The following is a 22,499-nucleotide window of genomic DNA, read 5'->3' as shown; positions in this document are numbered from 1 at the left end:
GCCTGGAGAGTGTAGCCTTCCCTAAAGGGAAGAATTACTCTGTCTTCCATCCTAGGTCCCGTGGAGGGATGCAGGCCAACTTGCCAGACCTAACAATTTTCAAGAGCAGCTACAAATAGGGATTTTTAAATAAAATCTCCAGATGTTTAAATGTTGACAAATGATTCAACTTTCTCTTTAAAAAATGGTTGTGTGGGCCAAACAAAACATGTCTGTGGGCAGGACTCAGCCAAAGGGCCTCCAGATTATGGTCTGGGGTGGAATGTGGTGTTCACCACACCTATCCCAGGAAGAAATACATGTTCACACAGCAAGACCCAGGATTCATGCACATCTGCCTGTGAATGGCTCAAATAAAAGTCATGGGAAATGATACGTACCTTTACTCTCTGCTATTTTTTCTTCTCTTCTATTTTTTTAAATATGCTCTGGTCACAATCCATTAAACTGATCTTATATTCCAGTGCGTCAAGACCTGAAGTTTAAAGCTGAGCACGGTGGCTCATTCCTGTAATCCCGGCTACTCCAGAGGCTGAGGCAAGAGACTCGCTGGAGTTCGAGGCTGCAGTGAGCTGTGATTACACCACTGCACTCCAGCCTGGGTGACAGAGCAAGACCCTGTCTCAAAAAAAAAAAAAAAACAAAAGACCTGAAGTTTGAAAACTATTGGTTTAGACCACATATCTAAACTAAGTAAACTTTATTTGGATGAAGACAGAACAAGGTGCTTCCCTGGGCAATCCTGAGTCCTCCTGTTACGCTGCTAATAGGTGTGTTTTGGTTAAGTTGGGTTTCTCCATTTGCGACTGGAACATTTTGACAAAACAATTTCTGAATCATTCACTTATCACTTTATCCTAAACAGAAGTTGGCCAGAGTTCTAGTGTCCTCTGTTTTGAGTCCTTGATACAGAACTGCCCCAGCTGCTAAACTCAGAGTAAAATGCTGCTTGATTGAAGTTTAGCGGAAAGTCCAAAGGAAACCCCGTAGAGGCCATGTCAGCTTCCAAGCCTGGTATTTCTGGAATTGCTTTTCCACTTGGGATCACTTTTCCCTGTGAGTCTGTGTCCCCACTTTGTGGTCACCAAGCTCACCTGGTTTCTTTGCTTTTGCATCACAGCCAAGGAGAGAGGAACAAGGGCTGGGCTGGGCCGGGCATCCTGTGCCATCCGCCTGCCAGTGACCAGCTCTTCACCACCTTTGTTGGGCATGATGTGCTACATGGCATTCATTTTTGATATATTAGAGCTTTCCAGACAAATTATAATTAAGAGCTTTGGAGAGAGTTCACCCCTCCCTTAGGAATGTCATAGCAAGCTTGCCAGGCAGCAGGAAAGGCTTAACCATGCCTTGGTTCAGGGCATGTTGTTATCGCTCCTATCTTGACTTAGAAGCACCCTTGTGACATGACAGGATTCAGAAAGAACTTGGACTTTTGCAACAGGAGCCCAAGAGTGGCTTCTCACCAAGAGAGAAGGCAGATAGGATGCAGACACCCCAGGGAAGGGCCGTGCCTGCTGTGAAAGCCACAGGACCACAGTGAGGCAACACTAATGTGGCAGTTTTGTGTCATAGGTAGGCAAAGAAGCCATGAATCAAGCCACCAAGGCCAGCCAAAGAGTAGGCAGCCAATGTGATACTTTCACAGCTGGGGGGCGAGTACAGTGCAAGAAGACCAGGAGCAGTGTTTGGAAATGAGACTGGAAGACACCTTGTTTGCAGGGCCTGTGCATTGCCTCTCTAGAGCACTGTTCTCGCCCGAGCGTGGGGCAGCACCTTCTGGAGTTGTGCGGCCACAGCTGGCACAACTCTGGTCTTTACCCAGTGGGGTGTGTTTCCAGAGAGTGGATGCTGGGATTGTTATTGGGCGAATGCACCTCTGCCTCTTCCCAGAGGACAGAGAGCCAAGCTCTTAACCTGTCTGAGAGTCAGGGTTGGTTTTCCATTGAAAATGCCCGCTTTTCTCTCCAAGTGGGGAGGTTTGATAAGTTATCTGATAAGTCTGAGCATTGCAAAGAATTATTAGTACATCACAACAAAAGTTGATAGTAAATAGGATGAGAGGCAGGTGGGAGAAAAGGAAATGATTAAACCCAAGAGAATAGAAAAGTTGTTCAAGAAAGGGAATCTATTCATAGGATGAACTGCAGAGTCTAGTAGAACAATAATTACCTTCTCAAAGAATAGAGAATGTAACTAGGATAGAGTATATATACCGACCACAGATTTAACCAAAGTTTGTGGTGTAGGCATATTGGTGAGAGCTCCTCTTCTACAGGAGTAGGATGGTAATGGTTGAGTTGGTCTAAGCATAGTGTTCAGAAGAAAACACCAAAAGTTGAGCACATTTGCATGCAGGGGATGGGAGGACTGAGGCAGCCAATTGCCATCATGCATTTAAGCATTTTTGTTTCTGATGCATATAAGCCTATGGGTTTTTTAAACTTCAATAACCTGTAGGGAGAAAACTCCCACTGCCTGCTCTATATCTTTATTGTGAGGGTTAAATGAGATACTATGTGAAAATGTCAAGGCGACACCTGTCATGCAGCAGATGCTTAATCAACATTAATGAAAGTCCGTTGATCCATGGAGTTTATTTAAGTAGCAGCGTAGGTGCACAGCCCAGGGCCAAAGGACTGGCCTGAGGTCCCTTGCAGATAAAATAAGACTAAGATGGAGGTGGTGAGAGGAATTAAATTTGCAGCTAGTCGGAGAGGCGGTGTCAAACTGCCTTCAGCCGGGATTTTCAGAGCCTGAACTTGTGAAGCCCTTCCCTGCAGTATGTGTCCATCTCTTTCTCACCTGCCCCTTGTGGTACAGTTGTTGTTCCTTTGCCTTGGTGGCTTTGTAGACTTATCCCCTAAGCCTTCTGGATGCTATGGGTTTGCCTAAAAAGTAAGTTATGTTTATAAATAGAGGCTCTGCAGCCAGACTCCCTGGGTTCAAATTCTCTCTCTTCCTTTTACTAATTGTGCAACCTTGGGCCAGTCACTTAACCTCAGTTTCCTCATCAGAAAATAAGGACAGTAATTGTACCAATGTTAGAGGGTTATTGTGAGAATTGAATGAATTAATACATATAAAGCAGTTAAAACGATGCTGATACACAGCAAGCCCTGCTAATAGCTATTACTGACGTTACTGCTGTTATTCCTCTTGATTGAACAAAATCAGGGTCCATGTGTTCAATGATATGAGTTTAGTGATCAGGTAAGTTTTGGGACCCAGGAAGGTAGAGCTGATAGGTGAGTTGAGGAACTAAGGAAGGTCCACCCATTTCCACCTCACTGTCTCTTCACACTTTGCCTCCCACAGAGCAAGGCCTTGTAATTTTGTCATGAACGATATGCCGGGACCCCATGAGTGGCTTCCTGTGGCGTAATTCCCACTGTCCTGTGATAGAACGTCACCCAGGAGTTTTACCTGTTGGGTTCCTGGTGCCTGCATCTCTCAGCAGCAAGCTGGAGACTCTATCTAGTTTGTCTTTATGCAGGGGGATGAAATGAGGCGTCTGATGACGATTTGATGCAGGAATGTGCTGGCCCCAGGAGAACAGTTGTTTTAAAGCGTTTGGGGCTGGCAGCCAGGTGTGCTCAGGAGCCCACTGGAGGGACCAGCGACCCCTTTGCAGCAGTCTCTGCTGGCTGTTCTCATCATCATGTCCCACTCTGAGGTCATTTAGCTTTTCCAAGGCTCTGGTGCCACCCCAACTCCTCCCTGCAGGCCAGCTCAGCTGGAAATGGTGCTTCGCTGTGTGGTTCTCATTCAGGGAGCTTAGCCGGGGTGGGTTTGAGACTGGTCCATCAGTTAGCTCATTCCTTCAGCTTTTGTTTTTTTTCCTGAGTCAGAGACTTAAGTCTTTTATATTTTGTCATCAGTTGAGTTGTATCGACATCATCAAAACTACCTAATTGTTAGATACTGTTGGTGAACCAAGGTACTTACCCAACTTTCAGTTTCACCCAAAGACTATTGCTCTGGAAAAGAGACAAAGCCAGGCTAGTGTTAAAATCATGGACATACTGAACATCCATTTACAGAGTACAGACGTTGTGCCGCAACCGTGCTAGACCCTCGGGACACCTTATGATGGAAAAGACAGAAAAGAAAGCAAGAAATAGAACGTTTAGATTGTGGTAAATATAAAGAAAGTAACAGAGATGGGGGTAGCAGGGAAGCTGGGAGATGCCTGTACTTAGGTGGTTCGGGGAGACTCGGAGGAGGTGACACAGGAGCTGCTTGAGGGTGAGACGAGGAGGGGAGAAGGTGCCAGCCTCAGAAATAGCTGGGGAGGAGTCTTCCGGGAGGGGAAAACAGCACCTGGAGATCTTGAAGCAGCAAGAGCTGGAGCTTGGGAAGATGCGGAGAGAGCGTAGGAAAAGCTCGGAGCAGTGGCAGGCCGGGGGCATCTGGGATGGTGCGCAAAGAAGGAACAGTCTGCTCCAACTGTGTCCTTAAAAGAAAGATCATGCTGGTTGCTGTGTGGCAAAGGGACTGTACAAATAAGTTGAAAGTCCGCACTGTTTGAAGATACAAACTCCTTGCATTCTTGATAACCGTGCCCTGAACCTCTCTCAGCACCCTGCTTCCGCGAGCGCTCAGTTACTTATGGGCATATCCTATTGTCTCTAATTTTCTGGCAGTTCTCTGGTGCTGATGCTGGTGTTGACATACCTCTAGGCAAGTCGTGTTTGTGAAAACTCCGGGTCTGATGACATCTCATTCAAATTTTTTATATCTGTCTTTTTATGGGCTCTTTCGCAAGAGGGAAGCAGAGATGAAATGATCACAAGGACGTTTTGTTGTGGTGTGCTGGCGAAAAACACATATAATCCAGGGAGGATTTCATGCATTAATAAGGTGTGAGATATATAGAGGGCGCTGGATGATTCTTATCTGTTTGTGTGTATACAGTTGTTCCTTCTCATTGCTATGCAAGTGTTGAGAGGCTGAGACTTCTCAGATACTAATCAAACCTGCTGTTTAAACTCTGTAGAGATGGAAAGATTAGTGGTTACCTGGGAAGGCGGGTGGGGAGTAGAGAGTGACTGCTAATGAATTGGGGTCTCTTTTTGGGGTAATGAGAAAGTTCTAAAATTAGATCGTGGTGATGGTTTCATAGCTGGGAATATACTGTAAACCATTGAATTGTACACATTAAATGAGTGAGTTGCGTGATGTCTGAATTATAGCTCAGTAAAGCAGTTAAACCTGCTGCTTGCAGCACTATGGGTGCCGCTGAGATGGCCATACTGACAGCTGCGAGATTCCTTGGGTGAGCTGAACATTCACCGGGTACCACACCATGGAAAAGCAGATGTCCATTGCTAAAAGTTAGAGAAGACGACAGAGCCCGAAATTCAACATATTTGACTTTGAGGTGGAGCACATGGACATTCCTGATGGTGACCCACCCTTCCCCACATTGAAACACCCCAGAAATGATAACAGCTTCCATTTCCTGTTCATTCTTTGTCAAGAAAAGTGCTGAGCACTTTACATGCATTAGCTCATTTATCCTCCTAAGTGTCCAGGTAGGATTCATCCCCATTTTACGGAAGAGAACGTTAAGGCTTAGAGAAGATAAGTCACTTGCCTAAGGTCACAGAGCTCAAGAGGGGCAGAGCCAGGATTGGCACCAGAAACTGTCTAACCAGAACCCGTCCTGCCACTCGCTTGCCACAGGAGGCTGAGACCGCCCCACAGGCTGCCATGTCACAGCACGGGGGCTCCCCATCTGCCTGCTCTGTGAGCTGACAAACAGGCCTGAAAAGCAAGCCGGGGCGTGCTCTGATCATACCACTCATCTGAAGACCTCAACCCAGGGGCAAATGGGGAGGGCACGGCTAGTCCGCCTCTGGGGTTCCCCACCAATCCTGGCATCACACAGGATACCCTGCAGGAGGCACTCGGTGAGTCAAAATTTGTTGACTCTTTTTTTTTTTTTTTTTTTTTTTTGAGACAGAGTCTTACTCTGTTGCCCGGGCTAGAGTGTCATGGCATCAGCCTAGCTCACAGCAACCTCAAACTCCTAGACTCAAGCAATCCTCCTGCCTCAGCCTCCCTAGTAGCTGGGACTACAGGCATGTGCCACCATGCCCGGCTAATTTTTTTTTTCTATATATATTTTTAGCTGTATATAATTTCTTTCTATTTTTAGTAGAGACGGGGTCTCGTTCTTGCTCAGGCTGGTCTTGAACTCCTGAGCTCAAACAATCCGCCCGCCTCGGCCTCCCAGAGTGCTAGGATTACAGGCGTGAGCCACCACGCCCGGCCTGTTGACTCTTGATATAAGACATTATTTTCCAAGTATTGGAGGCTACATTTAGGAGTTTCATGGAGACATTTAAAAAAATTTCTCCTTCTTTCCTCCTCCTCCCAGTCCCATGTTGGACTTCAAGCGTATTTTTTTCTTTTCAAGTAATAGATGTCACTAAGTGCTCTGTTAAACTTTAGGAGTTAATCTCATTCCTTCCACTCAAGCAGAAGAAACCCTGAAGTTAAGTAGGAGAATGATCAAATCACTAGGATTATGCTTTCTGTCACTGGATGAATAGGAGACTGCCTAGCAAGGTGGCAGGTGTAGATTATATGTGTTTGCTTTTTCTTCCAAAGGTGACGCCCAGCAAAGTTATGTCATACAGAAAGCTTCAATGAGCCTGTTCTTCAGGTCTGGGAGGAGTCAGGAGCCTAAGCCTCTAGAGAGTGGTTCTAGAATTTGTAACATCGTGTCTGACACTGCATGTTGGATACTGCGAACACAGGTTGTGCTTTCATCTCCCAGTGGGTGTGCAGATGCTGGAGATACCCGGCGGAAGGTGAGGTTGTGTGTTTATTCACAGAGCAGGAGCAGGAGTGCCTTTTCCTGGAAGGGTTCAAATTCTTGTTTCTGAGATTTATAAGCACCTGAATTAAAAGCCTCACTTTGCTGTTTATTGGCAGTACAACCATGGACACAGTGGTGTGCTGGTAAATGTTTAACAACCAGCTCTCCAGAGGGTGGGCAGAGAATGGCCCTGCTTGGTAAAGTTTGCAAGTTTCCACGGTGTGAAATGCCTCCACCATAGCTGGTTTCAAACTGCCAAGGTGAAGTCACTGACCGCACAGCTGGGACGGGCTGGGCACAGCTGGCTGGAGCTGTCTACTGCTGGGGTGAGGCCCTTCACATTTCTGAAGCTCAGTTTTCATAGCTGCAGAATGAAGATAATTTGGGGTTGATGGGATCATGAGAGTTATTATCTTTGAACATCTTTTATAAGTTGTGACATGCCATACGCATATTAGGTGTCTTCATTAGTTTGTCTAAAATGTTATTTTTAACCAGTCAGTGATTCTAAGTATGTCCTGGGAAGTAGGTAGAATCAGCCAAAAAGAAAGACAGCTGGGAGACTTCCTGTGCTGTTAACAGATGGGTTTGTACCACACAGGGACTCTTCAATAGACATCTTAGTTCTTTGATGTTTGTTTTTTTAACCCCTCTGCAATGTCTGGATTTGGAATTAGCGGGTAGAAGGCAATGGTGACACCATACCTAAGTCAACTCTGTCTCAGGACCGTAGCCCTAATGTGAATTGACTGTGACCCTCTCTCCCAACTCATCTTCCTATAAATAGCTCCAATGGGACCACTGCCCCTGCCGCTCTCAGAACCAGGCCACACGTGGTCCTCTCGCAGTCCGTAAAAATGTGGTGTTCTGCCAGCAAGGTTCAGACTGAAGCCACAGCCCAATCATTTGACTTGATCCATTTCTAAGTGAAACTGCTGGCAAAGGGACAGTTTGAGATCCCTGAGTGACCTTGAAAAGTTCAATCCGTTTTCAGAAGGGATTCTTGTGATGCTTCAGAAATTCCTGCTCACACAGGCCGGTGACAGTCTTGCCTGACATTCAGCTGACACCGGGCATCCGTGTGCTACGCTGGGGCTGTGGGGGCTGTCTTAGTCGATTTTGTGTTGCTACAACAGAATACCACAGGCTGGGTAATTTATAAAGAAAAGAAATTTATTTCTTACAGTTCTTGAGGCTGGTAAGTACAAGGTCAAGGAGCCCAGATCTGATGAGGGCTTCTTGTTGCATCATCCCATGGTGGAAGGCAGGAGGGATAACCAGCTTGGGAGACAGAGAGAAGATGAGGCCAAAGTTTATCCTTTTATCAGGAATCCACTCCTGTGATAGCTCACTCACTCCCACTGTAACCGCCTTAATCCATTCATAAGGGCGGGACCTTCATGACCTAATCACCTCTTGAAGGTCTCACCTCTTAACACTTACAATAGCATTTAAATTTCAACATGATTTTGGAGGGGACCTTGAAACCGTAGCAGCTTCCAGGAGGAGAGGCCTCATGTTGTCTCTACTGGCACCCTGGGAGGTAGGGTACCTATGCTCAGCCTCTGTTACAGGCTCAGGGAGGTTGAAGCACGTGGCAGAAAAGGCAGGACTGGGAGTCAGGTCTCCTAACATCCAGTCTGAGGTCCCTTCTAATTACTGCCAGGGAAAAGAGGTGGGACTTGTATACAAATGACTATTCCAAGGCAAAATGACTGAGCATGGTCAGAGAAAGGCTAGAGGAGGTCAAAGAAGATGTTGTCTCACTGAGTCATCTCAGTCAGAAGGTGTGCCGAAGGAGTCACCCTTTTAGGAGGAGGTGGAGGAGAAGGCACCAAGCTGATTTAAAATCCCTTCTAAGATTAACCTTCACATCTAGAAGGCAGGTGTAGTGCAGCGGGGCAAGTGTGTCAAGTGATTTGCAAAGAGGAAATTTCCTGGCTGAATTATGATAATCCTAGTACCTCTTTGCCTTGGGGGAATCAGATTAATTGGATTTGGGCAGAGGCTGTTTCTATAATCAGGAGGCCGGCTGACGGGTTGCCGACAAGTTGCTGACAGTGTCCTTTATGGTTGGAAGACTAGCAAGGACCCGTGGAGCTGCCATGGAAAAGGCAAATCGAATATCAGGACATCTTCCACGTGGAGAGCCACAGCTGGCAGGGAAACCTGCCGCCATACTGCCCGCCTTCTAGGAGCGTCTGTACCAAGTAATAATCCTGATTATCAGACTCACATGATACAGGAAAATTAGGTCGTGGAAGCCAATTCAAGAGAAGAATCATTTTGGACAACTAATGACAGGATAACAGTGTGTGTACCTTCAAGTAACTACCACTTGCCACAGCAGGAAATGAACTTTTAGGTAAACTGCAAATTAAGCACTCTGTATATTTATTTAAACTCTTGAGTTTCTTATTTCCGTGGTGCAATGCTAGAACCATTCTAGCACAAAGAAAGGAAGTAGGAGGTGGGGGAGAGCACATCTCTGTGATGTGTGTTTACAATTCAGTGAGAACTAATGGGGTAAAAGCAGAGAAAATATTTCAGGTAATGAAGCAGTCTCTCTGAAACATAGACTCCTAAGAGGATTCCTGCCTTTGAGCAGAAATCAGCCTTACCATGCAGAGGACCATCTTGTGATTGCAAATCCAGACCAGTCTCACCCAGAGATAGGATTCCGAGCCAGGCCTCCGCTCACGGCAGGGTGCATTTCCTTGCTGTCTCACTGTGTACCTTTTCTTTTCCCATAAATTGCTGCATCCTGGAATAATTTCTTTTTTTCTTTGAAGCATTGTTTCCCATCTGCTCGTTAACTAGCAGGTGTTACCTTTGGAATGATGATGTAGCTGTGTCCACCACTTCCGAGCTGTGGAATCCGAGTCTAGTGAATACGTTGTACTGGCTGGATTCCCTCCTGGGCTGGATAATGTTTTCCTGTGGAAGTCCCCTGCACAGTGCTTCTAAGCTCGGGCTTTGGAATCAAACTGCTATTTCTTAGCTGTGTGATCTTAGACAAGGAATCTAACTCTTCTTAGCCTTTGTCTCCTCCTCTGAAAAACAGGAATTATGCAATAGTACCCTATAAGGCAGTTGTAAGGGTTATTTGTGATTGTGAGTATCAGTTAATTATCACAGTGCCTGGAAAATAGTGAAGTGTTGAATAAACTTTACTTATAATAATAGTTCTCAAGTTATTTATTGCAGTGTCAGAAGCTCTGGACCCTGTAGCTTTACTTGGAAGATGCCCCAGTAGTGGTGCTGGGTAGCAACCCTATTTTCCCTAATCTAAAATTGAACTGAGAAGTACAGAGATGACAACTCAGGTAATTTGATATTTGAAGTAGAACTATTTCAGAAATTTGAAGGAATTGATCTTACTGAGCTTATAGTTTTGTAGGGCCAGGATTGATGCATTATGAACAAAAGCAAAATAAACAAAAACAAGAGAAAATTAAGTGCCAGGTAACAGCACAGATGTTCGGTGCTGGAGGTGTGGAGGAGAAGGAAGTATTTGATCAATCTAAGCCATGGTGAAAGCTTCAGAGAAGCACCAGGACCTGGGCTGACCCTGTGGGTCAGGTTTGAATGGAACAGATGAGAAAAAGAGAAACCATTCCCAGGGGGTATACACTGAGGGTGCAGGCACTAGGGGAAAGGAAGATGCTAGACCAGGAAGTGGTCAGAAAACTGAGCTCAAGGGAGATTTATATATTAACACAAATAGAGTATTTTCATGCTCAATCTCTGGGGTTGGACTGCCTGAGTTCAAAACCACTTGGCACAAGGATAAGTACTCAGCAAATGTAGTTCCTTCTTAGATATCCAAAAAGCTAGCATGAGCCATGCTATTGAAGATCTCTGAAGCTAGGCAGAGAACTTTAAACTTGAAGAATTGGGACTCAGAGAGCTATGGGAAGTTTTTTTGGTTTTTTTCTTTTTAAAATAAATGTTATATTTTTTTATAACAGTTTCAGATGAATAGAAAAATTAAGAAGGTAATACAGAGCATTCCCATATACCCGACACTCAGTTCCCCCAGAACTAACATCTTACGTTAGTATAATACATTTGTTATAATTACTGGACTAATCCTGGCACATTATTATGAACCAAACTCCATACTTTATTCAGATTGCCTTAGTTTTACCCAACGACCCTTTTCTGTTCCAGGATCCCATCCAGGGTATAACATTCCATTTAGTCGTCGTGTCTCCTAGGCTCCTCTTGGCTGTGATGGTTTCTCAGACTTTCTTTGTTTTTGATGATCTTGACAATTTTGAAGAGTACTGGTCAGATATTTTGTAGAATGTCTCTCAATTTGGGATTTGTCTCATGATTAGGGTTAAGAGTTTTTTGGGGAAGACAGATCACAGAAGCAAAGTGCCCGTTTTCATCACATCATATCAAAGTTACATTCTATCAACATGACTTATCTCTGTTGATACTGACCTTGATCACCTGGCTGAGGTAGTGTGTGTCAGATCTCTCTACTGTAAGGTTACTCATGTTTTCTCCCCATCCATATTCTACTCTTTGGGAGGAAATTGCTGTGCACAGCCCACACTTAACGAGTGGGAGGTTATGCTCCACCGCCTGGAGTAGACTACTCCTTGTAGGTTGCCTTGGAAAAGAAAGAGCCAGGGAGTAGGAAACTCAGCAATCTGAGAAAAAGGGGTTGAGGGCTGGATTAGTGGGGTGAGAGAAGGGATGAGTAAGAGATGTGAGGGTGGACAGAATTTAGTGGGAAATGGAAGAGAGGGTGGAATCGGGATGACTGCAAGGTTTCAAGCACCGGTGATTAGTAGGATTATTCTGGCATAAAGGGCAGCCTGGGCTAGGAGCCACTGCATTAGTTTGCTGCCAACTCTTATTTCTTGGCTGTATCATCTTGGGTGAGTCACTTCTTTCCTCTGAGCCTCAGTTTGCCCATTTCTAAGATGGGGTTGACGGTGCCTGTCTTTCCTACCTCAGAGCTCTTGTGAGAGTGAAATGAGGTAGAGCAGATAGAGGGGCTTTGAAAGCCATCAGGCACTGTGTCACTTCACAGGCCTATGGGTAAAGGAATGATGGCGCCATGGAGAGAGAAAGGGACTCTTGGGAGAGGGAATTTGCATGTTCCCTGGGAGATTCTGAATCTTTCAGATAACCCAGAACAGGTTATAACTAATAGTACTCAGTCACAGGTTTTTGTGATGTTTACCCGCTAAGGAAATTTTTAAATTTCAGACATGCTTTCTCGGATATTCTGTTTCCGGTGGTCTAGTTCCATGGTCTGTGCCCCAGAGGGAGGTAGCTTGGGCAAGATGAGGCTACTTCTGGATTTGAAGGAAGGGCTCTGCTTAAGCTTTGTGGCTTTTCTTTTATAAACCGTAGTGGCCTCTGTTTGAGGACCCTGCACGTTACTGAAATTTCTTTAATGGTCTCAATCCCCCTGTCTCATTGCCTGAGATATTTAATAGACATTTCAAAAGTAACACATTCAAAATTGAACTTCTGTGTGGAGATGTGGCTGCCCTGCTTTATTTCACTATGAAAGACTGGGAAAATCCTCAATTAGCCATGCAGTGGGCTGGCTGCTTTATCTGGGGAGCCGGAATCCCTTCAACCTGGATATTTTGCCGTGGAGAATCCCTTTACCTTTTCAGGCAGGCAGACTCCTGACTCTTCATATGTATTGCCTCATTATTCCCAAGGTGTGCAATCATGCTCTCGGTTTTTCAGTGTATACTTCTTATTTAGGCAAGAAAATTGATGAGCTATGGAAGGTTTTAGCCATGTCTGCCCAAGTTCCAGGGTAAATCATCGATTACTTGGTACAGGGCAAGTGTTGGGAAGCCTGAGTGCTAAGTGTGCTTCTGCCAATAACTTCGGCTGACTTTGGGCAAGGAATGTAAGCCCTTTTTGCACCTTGGTTTCCTTATCAGAATAAGCAAGGACCGTCTAGGCTCTGAAAGACAGAACAGTTAACTACCAATTAGCAACTGAGCCGGCTGGCAAATAAGAGGTGCAGAATTAACATCATGTCTGTATTGCAACTGATCCACATATTTCAAAATTGTAGGACTGAGCCAACAAACATACATTTGGTAATAACCAAACTGTCAAAGACAGTTACGTAAACTGAGCCCCTTTATTCATCTTTAAAAAGGAGAGAGATTCTTTTGTTTAGACTGACTTGGGTTGAAAGAAACACTGAATCTCCTTTGGTCTTTGGGTTCTGTCATTCTCTAAAAAGCCCATTTCTGTCCTGACAAGGTGGCTCATGCCTGTAATCCTAGCACTGTGGGAGGCCTAGGCAGGAGGATCGCTCGAGCCTAGGAGTTTGAGGCTGCAGTGAGCTATGATGATGCCTCTGAACTCTGGCCAGGGTTACAGAATCAGACTCTGTCAAAAAAAAAAAAAAAAAAAAATCCATTTCTTCACAATTGTGTTATTCTGATATGTGTCTGCCTGGGCTGTTGTATGAAGGAAAGGCAAATAAACAGGATACAGTCTCTGCTCAGCTCTAGGTGAAAGCAGAAGTCACCTCTGGGCATGGAGCACTTGGTGGTGTAATATATATTTCCACAGGGAAACACTTGCAAAAAGTGGATGCTGATCCCAACTCTGACCTTTGTGGCTGGTGCCAGCATTTGCACTGCCTTCTCTTTATTCAGACACAGAGAAAAGCCAAGAAGTGAAATGATATTTTCCTTGTCTCATCATTACTCAGCATGGTTGGTTTGCTTAGCAGTAAGAAATTCAAGTGTCAAGAGAAACTGCAGTGCAGTTTCTTATCCAAAAAATGCATACTCCCTTATAGTCAAGAGATTCACTGTGTTCTCATCTTGTTGCTGAAAAGGATGGTCTTATGAATTACTTTTTAAATTCTAACTCTTCTCTATCTATAGCTGGCTTATTCATATTGTCTGAATTCTAAAGGGAAGTAGCTGTTAAACTGGAGTATGCATTAAGAATCACTTGAGGAGCTTACTAAAAAGGTAGATCCCCAAATGACTCCCACCCCTAGGTCTGTGGGGCTCAGGAATCTGCATTTTTAATCTGTGGCACCAGGGGTTCTGATTAACGGGCTCAGCAGGAAGCCCTGAGGATTACTACCTGGGTGCCATGCCCAAGTGATGAGACCTTTTTGCTGCGTGTATTCCCTTTATAAGCCAAAGCCCGAGCTGCTGCTTTTAGAACTGCACTTGAACCTGGCTATATAAATTAAATTTATAATTATAATTATAAGTAATAATTATTATTGACTTACAACAATTTTCTGATTTATACAAATGGCATGGGAGGAGCATGAGCTTAGGAATCAGAAAGACCTGGGTTTAAATCTTTGAGCTTCTCCTTACTGTTAACTTGGGCAGGTTGTGCAACTCTCTGAGGCTCTATGTCCTCATCTGTGAAATGGGAGCAAGATGATTCATTTTGCTGAGACAGAAGGATGGTGAGGATGGATAAGGTGACTTACGTGTAAGCACCTTGCCCCATCCTTGGCATTTAGTAGACACCCAATAAATATTACTTTTCTCCATTCTTATAGTAAGCAGGAATTAACTTGAAAAAAAAAAAACCTCACATTATCTCCACTAGCACTTGAAGCAGATATTGTTAAGGGAAACTTTTCTTTAATGCCCAGGTGATTTGATTTTTGGCCTTGATACATATCACTCTTGAAGTCAGTAATTATTTAGAAATCTTGATAGCATGGCCCTCCTTAACTCCTTGTGATAATACTAAGTTCTGTTCAACAGAGATCCCCGTGGGTAGATAAGCAAAATGCAGTTGAATTTCAACCTTGATGTCTTTGCCGGACATTCCCAGGGTTGGTCCATTTTAGAGAATGCAGATTAGATGTTTAACTTGAAACTATACCTGCCTCTGGTCAAAATCTCACAAGAAGAATCTTGTTTCTCAGAATTTAGCCAGTAATGGATTATTTGGACTGTCTTGTTCAAACTCTTTCCAGGTGAAATGAGAACGTTACAGAGGTCTGAGAGCAACAATGAACTATTATACTTGTAGGGTACAGTGAGCTCCTTGCTGTGAGGTACTTTCTGAGTTGAGTTCCAGCAATATCTGCCCACATCTTCCCCTGCCCAACCTGGTTTTACCTTTTGTGAAAAAAAAAATCATCTTTGTGTTGGTTGATTCATTTTAGATTCACTATTCTTATCCTGTGCCACGCTCACATGGGTGCTTTATGTCATGTAGATAATTTATATCACATGTTCCCCACTTCTGAGTACCCAAACCAAAAAGGAATTTGGTAGCAAAAAGTGCCAATCTGCATTTTCTGGCTGGAGAAAGTGCAACCAGAGCATATGGTTGTCATGGAAGCAGGAGCTAGACTAATTCACTCCAAATGCTGTGCCCATATCCAATATGGTGGTTCTCCAGTGGGGGTGGAAGATGGTTGCACTCACACATCCCCATTCCTCAGTGCCCCTCTACACTCCCCCATTGGATGTGTCCACAGGGGCTTTATTGCTACCAAGTCCAGGACTGAGATTTCTCTCCTGCATCTGCTTACACCACTCTCATGTCTGGGGAGCACCAGGTGCGGCCTGCCTATCCAAGCCACCAGCAAACGATCTAGTGAAATGCCAGTGGGCAGGAAGCTCACAAATTGCAACGGCCCTGCTCTCACTGGCTGGCTAGGCCAGGAACGTGCACCCACCCTAGAGAACTAGCTATTCATGTGCTCTTTGGTTCAGAGTACCCTCGTGGTTGCAATGGTGGGGAGGAGCTGCTGCTACCAGCCACCCTGAGCCAAAATTACTTTCTCTGATACCATGACTGGACGAGGTGCAGAGGAGGAACTGTCCAGGTGCAAGAAAGCCAGCACTACAGTCTCCTGTGGCACTCTCCCATGGAATATCCCTTTTTAACACCCAAACTCCTGGGCTTTGCTGGTTGACCCCGTTATTCCTATTTTGCTGCCATGCCTGGGCTCGTGGAGGGTGGACGCATCCCCAATATGTTCTGTGTCCCGCTTTCCACTGATAGTACCTACGTGGGGTAGGGGAAGCACCCCTTACCCTTTCACTGGGCTCCAAGCCTCTCTGGGGTTTGGTCCATGCCACTGTTTTATCCTATCTTCCTCTCTCCCAGCTTTGCTGTTTTTCTCAGTTGGGTCATCAGATGTCTCTGTTATCTCTCCCTGCGATCCCCACCTGGGCTGCAAATGCTGTCCACTTTCCTCAGTCCAGTATACTACCTTCCAGCTGGGAATATCCAACAAGTGATGTCTCTAGTCAGCCATCTTGGCTGCTGCCCTTGGCCATATGCTTTCATTCCTCTTTGATGTAACCTAGGGCTTGTCCAGGTCAGGCCTGATCTCAGGCATGAGTCCTCCTCAGCACAAAGGCAGGTCCCAGTGCCATTAAAGCTCTTTAGCAGGGTTCCCTTTCCCGCCTGAAACAATAGTAGGAGGGTTTCCCTAAACCACTGTCACAACTGCCTCTCAACCCCCGAATGCCCCCAACACTTATTGGGGTGTGGCCGCTGTTGCCCCCACTGGACTCTTCTAGCCACGATTTTCTTATTGATCTGCATGTCCTCAGGATTATGGGGTTGGGGATTGCTCAGTTCATGCTGTTGAATCAATATGTGTTGCTCATTTGATACCAAAATTATGGGGATATTTATGCATGCCCATATGACCACTTTTGTAGGAATGTTTTCTGCTCACTTGGATCTTTTGTTGTTTTTTCTCTCAGTGGCCCACCCTCAGGACCCTCACCACCCGTCGGAGAAGCCTGTCATTCACTGCCATAAATGTGGGGAGCCCTGCAAGGGTGAAGTGCTTCGGGTCCAGACCAAACATTTCCACATCAAATGTTTCACCTGCAAAGGTATGGTGCCTCCAGCTTCCTGGCTTAGTGGTATGTCACCGTCAGTGCTTGCTGTGGGGTCTACCCCATCCCCATAACTCCACATCAGGAGTTAAGAATGCGCTCAGAAGCCCTGGAATCATTTACCTCTAGTTTGGGATTTGATTAGACTCTGGGGGGAACAGCAATACCCCCACGACTACTGGTTCACAGGCCTTTGAGTGCCCACCGAGGTCCCTGATTCTACTGTGGAAGAGCAGTAAAAGCAAATGCAGTGTTGTGTTTTGCACCTTATCTTTCTTTTCTTCTGAAATAAGGGATTCCTACCACAAAGTAACCTTGTCCCAATATCCATTAGTTACAGGAGGACTGGAAAACTTGTAAGATTAGGGTGCCAAGTCACTGACTCCTCTATATGTGTGTGTGCACATTGAGAAGTATTAGGAGACCTCCAAGCAGAAAAATACCTCCCATCCAAGAAGCTACCAATTTGATATTGATTTCCATTAACAAGCGTACCTTTTTAGGTTTACAAAGGTTGGCATCTTGGTATGAAATATGCTGACCTGTTATTTGAGAGCCAGGGCATGGCTGATTAGGGAAAAAGAAGAGAGTGGTTTGTGTGTGTGTGTTTGAGAAATAGGTTATTTGCGCTGAGAGCACATCTAGGTAACACCTAGCCCACACCTGGGCTGCAAATGCTGTCCACTTTCCTCAGTCCAGTATACTACCTTCCAGCTGGGAATATCCAACAAGTGATGTCTCTAGTCAGACATCTTGGCTGCTGCCCTTGGCCATATGCTTTCATTCCTCTTTGATGTAACCTAGGGCTTGTCCAGGTCAGGCCTGATCTCAGGCATGAGTCCTCCTCAGCACAAAGGCAGGTCCCAGTGCCATTAACCCAGTGCCATCAACCACATCAGGATGGGGTTGAAAGACGTAGGAAGAGATGGAAGGAGGGATAAGACTCTGAGCTTGCCTTGTAGCTTTACTCTGTGCCCTGCACGCATTAAGCACCATCATTTCTGAAAACTGGGTTTCATTTTGAGTGTCTTAGGTCATAAAGACTCATCATTGCAGGCTTGGCATGGTGGCTCATACCTGACATCCTAGCGCTCTGGGAGGCCGAGGTGGAAGCATTGCTTGAGCTCAGAAGTTTGAGACCAGCCTGAGTAAGAGTAAGACCCTCATCTCTACTAAAAATAAAAAAAATTAGCCAGGTGTGGTGGTGCTCACCCATAGTCCCAGCTACTCAGGAGGCTGAAGCAGGAGGATAGCTTGAACCCAGGAGTTTGAAATTGCAGTGAGCTATGATGACACCACTACACTCTAGGCTGAGTGACAGAGTGAGACTTTGTCTCCAAGAAAAAAAAAAGAAAGAAAGAAAGACTCAGCATTGCATCCTAAGCCATCCATCCGTGGCCAAGGAGGTCTCAAGTAGACACCAAGCTACTTGAGAATACATGAAAAAGGAGGAGGGGGTGCTTTCCTGGAACCTACAGCTGTTCCTTTCACTGAACATAAACTTTTCAGGAGAAGGAGCGTTAGCATGTGTAGCTGGGGTGAGAAAGAGGGAGGAGGAGGGAGGGTTTGAGCTTAACTTCCTCAGCTAAGCTCAATGCATGACATAGGTTACACATGCAGTGTGCACATCTTATAGGGAGAGATTATTTAATCCTCCTGAAAACCTCTATGAGTAAGAATGATAAACCTGAGTTTTCAGACAACCCAAGTTGGTCATCAGGAAATATCAGAGCCACACCCAGGGTGCTTCCAGTGCTGCCGTGCTGTGTGGCTTGAGTCCTGCCTTGCTGTTGAGCATCTGCGTTATTGCAGGCAAGTTACTTGTCTCTCTGTGGCTCCGTGTCCTAATCTACAAATAAAGAGACTAGACCATATGACACTTACATCACCCCAGTCTGAAGTTTGTAGATTCTGTAAACACATAACCATCTATGTGTATAATATAGAATGCAGAGGTACCAAATTAGTGATTCTTAGGTAGTATGTCAGAGAAAAAATATTTTCTGGTTACATCCAGCTTGGCTAACTTGGAGTCAGAATTATATTTTGTTTTATTTTTTTTCATAAATTTCCTAAGATGTGGTTGAGGGATAGATTCAGCATGAAATATAAATATAATCCATAAAGGACTTCAGCCCTGTATACTTTTTTTTTTTTTTTTTTTTTTTTTTTTTTTTTTTTTAGACAGAGTCTCACTCTGTTGCCCGGGTTAGAGTGAGTGCCGTGGCATCAGTCTAGCTCACAGCAACCTCAAACTCCTGGGCTTAAGCGATCCTACTGCCTCAGCCTCCCGAGTAGCTGGGACTACAGGCATGAGCCACCATGCCCGGCTAATTTTTTATATATATATATTTTAGTTGTCTATATAATTTCTTTTCTATTTTTTAGTAGAGACGGGGTCTCACTCTTGCTCAGGCTGGTCTCGAACTCCTGACCTCGAGCGATCCACCCGCCTCGGCCTCCCAGAGTGCTAGGATTACAGGCGTGAGCCACCACGCCCGGCCCCTATACTTTATATTTCTATTTGAAAGCATGAAGCATTATTAGTCTCAGATATGGGTGATCCCTGTTCAACACACCAAGGTATTAGAATACACATTCATTTATTCCCTGTAGGGTGAAAGCTTCCTTGCTTTTTTGCTCTTCTAGTTTAAATCTAAGGACCAAAATATAAGTTACTTATGTTGGAAAGTTGTATCATATACTTGGTTTCATGCTATAAATGTTTCTGAAAAGTTGGATTTTTGTTTAAATTGAATCCTATTTTAAAAGCACTTGCTATTTTTAAGAATTAATTTTCAATTTATAAAAGTATTACTGAAATAAATGGGTCATCTATTCTTACATAAATTTGTATTTTCTCACACTTAATCTGTCAATGTCTGCTGTCTTGTGTCCCAGCTTTCTGGGATCAACCTTTTCTTTAATATCCAAAGAAAGTAGTTTACGCTCCCCATACATTATACTGTAGGAAGTCCATGAGTTTTCCCAAGATTCTAGAGCAGCACTGTACAATAGAAATATGATGCAATCCACTGCGTAATTCTAAATATATGCTAATGGTTATATTAAAAAGCTAAAAAGGGACAGGTGCAATTTTCATGATATATTTTATTTAACCCCTGTATCCAAAAATGTATCATTTCAACATGTAATATAAAAATTACTGAGATATTTGACATTTATTTATTTATTTTTTTTTTGTTGAGACAGAGTCTCACTTTGTTGCCCAGGCTAGAGTGAGTGCCGTGGCGTCAGCTTAGCTCACAGCAACCTCAGACTCCTCGGCTTAAGCGATCCTACTGCCTCAGCCTCCCGAGTAGCTGGGACTACAGGCATGCGCCACTATGCCCGGCTAATTTTTTCTATATAGATTTTTAGTTGTCCATATAATTTCTTTCTATTTTTAGTAGAGACAGGGTCTCACTCTTGCTCAGGCTGGTCTCGAACTCCTGACCTCAAGCGATCCACCCGCCTCGGCCTCCCAGAGAGCTAGGATTACAGGCGTGAGCCACCGCGCCCGGCCGACATTTATTTTTTTTTCATATTTGCCTAACACATCTCAGTTTCGATTTGGCACATCTCAAGTACTTGACAGCCGCATGCGGTTAGTGGCTGCCACACTGGATAACACGTTCTAAAGGGTCCTTGAGGTTTGCATTCTTGTGGTTCCCTCTCAAATTCTTGCCAGTATCAAATACTTGGTCTCCCCTTGTGAGCGCTATGTCTTTTTCATTGCTTCATTCCACACTGGACATTATTCCTCTTCCTCCATTTCCCAAGGCATCACCAAGGCAGCTGTTTTTAGCAGACTTTGCTGGAGGTCTGGGATAGACAATCGGAGGTTATAGCACAGAATAGGCAACAACTGCTCTAATGTTCTCTGGCCATCTCCAGCATAAGAAATTTCTCATTGACCAGGGCCATTTCTTTCTTTCTTTCTTTCTTTTTTTTATTAATAGACTTTAATTTTTAGAGCAGTTTTCAGTTTACAGAAAAATTGGTCAGAAAGTACAGGCCAGGGCTGTTTTTCACACTTATATTTAGAACCTCACCTGCCTCCATCTTGGCAGGGCTTCATCTCTCTTCAAAGACCCTTCTCTCCTCGGTCCCAATTAGATTAGCACTCTAAATTTCCTTGGGGTATCTACTTTTTATAAGTTCATTAGGATGGTTTCCCAGCAAAAACAGCAGTCTTCTCCCTGCTGGCCCGTTCTGGGAAGGAGGATTTGAAAGTCTCTGGCATCTGGATAATGGCTGAAGCTGTATGATTTTGTGTGGAACTTCCCTGGGAAAGAGCAAAAGGCAGGGACTGAATGCTAAGGGATGCCAGCATCTGTAGGAAGTAGAACCTCATGCCCATTCTCCACCTGAGAATGTGTGTCCATCTGGTAATGAGATGAAGAAAGTGGTTTAACTGATGGATGGACTCTATAATTAAATGAAAAGGAGATCCCAAAAGCTTACGTTATTTCTCATAATAACCCAGTGGGAGTAGAATGCGGCTGCGGGGGTCTAAGTGGAGCTATTCCGAACTCGATAGCTTTGTTTTCCATCCTTGCTCGTTAGCAGGATTCATCCCGCTAACTTAAAGGGGTTGTTTTAATGCTACAGATTTATTCTGCAGTATTGTTCCAGTTGACCTGATAGTTTTTTAATCTGTCACCATGTCTGCATCATGGTTGTATTACATGCTGTATGAGAGAATAAGAAACCCGAAAGCAAACGAGAAGCAATGTGGATGTGGGCGTGTTAGTATTTGCCCATGTTCTTCCCTGGTGTAATAGCTTCTAACAGGGGACAAATTGTCAAAGTCTGGCACTGCTAAGTATCTCTTTAAATGTGAATTATAGTTTATTTTAATTATATATGTTATATATCTTTATTGTTCATTATTTTGATATATAATTCATTATAATTGTATTTGCTTACCGTGAGCATTTTTCAGAGTAAGGCCCTAATTTTTTCTATCAGAAAGTTCTAGAGCATTTAGAAAAGACCAAAGACCAGGGAGGCTGCCCAGAGAGAATCAACAATCAAGAATCACTGTCCAGCTAAGTTAACTTTTCTCTGTTTTCAGTGATCCTTTCCCAAACTGTCCTGTATAAAATTTTCACTTCTTCCTATATCATATCTCTCCCTGGTTTATCTTTTTTTCTTAACATTTGGGGTGGGGAGGGAAAACGTCCCCTCCACCCTGGAAGGTTCGCTGAAAGTTCAACTCCCAATAAGGCAGATTAATAAGAGAGAGATTTATTTACTATACACACGGGGAGTATTACAGAGTAATTACCCAATTTCCCAGTGGGGTCCAGAAGTTTACCCTCATTTTAGACATTTTAGAGGGGAGAAGGAGATGAGGAACATAGATAATTCTGTTGAGTGGCAATAAATGGTTACCAGGAAGGATGAATAAATACTTGAGAGAATGAATGGAGGGGAGGGAAAAGATTGACTTGTAAATGATTCTCTTTGGAAACTAAATGAATGTGAGAGACAGGTATCTTAAAATGGTTTGGGCCAGTAAAGATATCTATCATTGGTTATAGAGCTACATGTCTGCCTGGCAGAGATAGCAGATAAGAAAACTTATGCTCAGGCAGATCTTGGTTAGGCTGTTGCTGGTGCTTAATTTTTTCTCTGGTTTAGACGCTTAGTTTTCTCATCTGGATTCACATGGCAGACTGGATATTGGTTATTTTGGGGCTCAATCTGGGAAAATTGATAAAACTCCAGCAAAATAGAAGCAGTTTCTTATATTCTTCAAAAGCTGATCTCAGGCTTTTAATACCTATTTAGAGAATCTTAGTCATTTG

At 44.2% G+C, this 22,499-nt stretch overlaps 1 protein-coding gene across 4 annotated transcripts in view; it reads left to right on the top strand.

Annotated features, from left to right (window-relative positions):
• ABLIM1 (actin binding LIM protein 1) overlaps positions 1–22,499 on the top strand; it is a 208,899-nt gene that overhangs the window by 56,733 nt on the left and 129,667 nt on the right. For all 4 annotated transcript variants that reach the window (XM_069460730.1, XM_069460728.1, XM_069460729.1 and 1 more), the window contains exon 2: positions 16,546–16,680. In XM_069460730.1, the coding sequence (XP_069316831.1) occupies positions 16,546–16,680 (135 nt within the window). The remainder of the gene's footprint in view (positions 1–16,545; positions 16,681–22,499) is intronic.

Source organism: Eulemur rufifrons, chromosome 28 (genome assembly GCF_041146395.1).
Source record: "Eulemur rufifrons isolate Redbay chromosome 28, OSU_ERuf_1, whole genome shotgun sequence".
NCBI classification, from domain to species: domain Eukaryota; kingdom Metazoa; phylum Chordata; class Mammalia; order Primates; family Lemuridae; genus Eulemur; species Eulemur rufifrons.
This window is presented reverse-complemented; position numbering and strand designations above follow the sequence as displayed.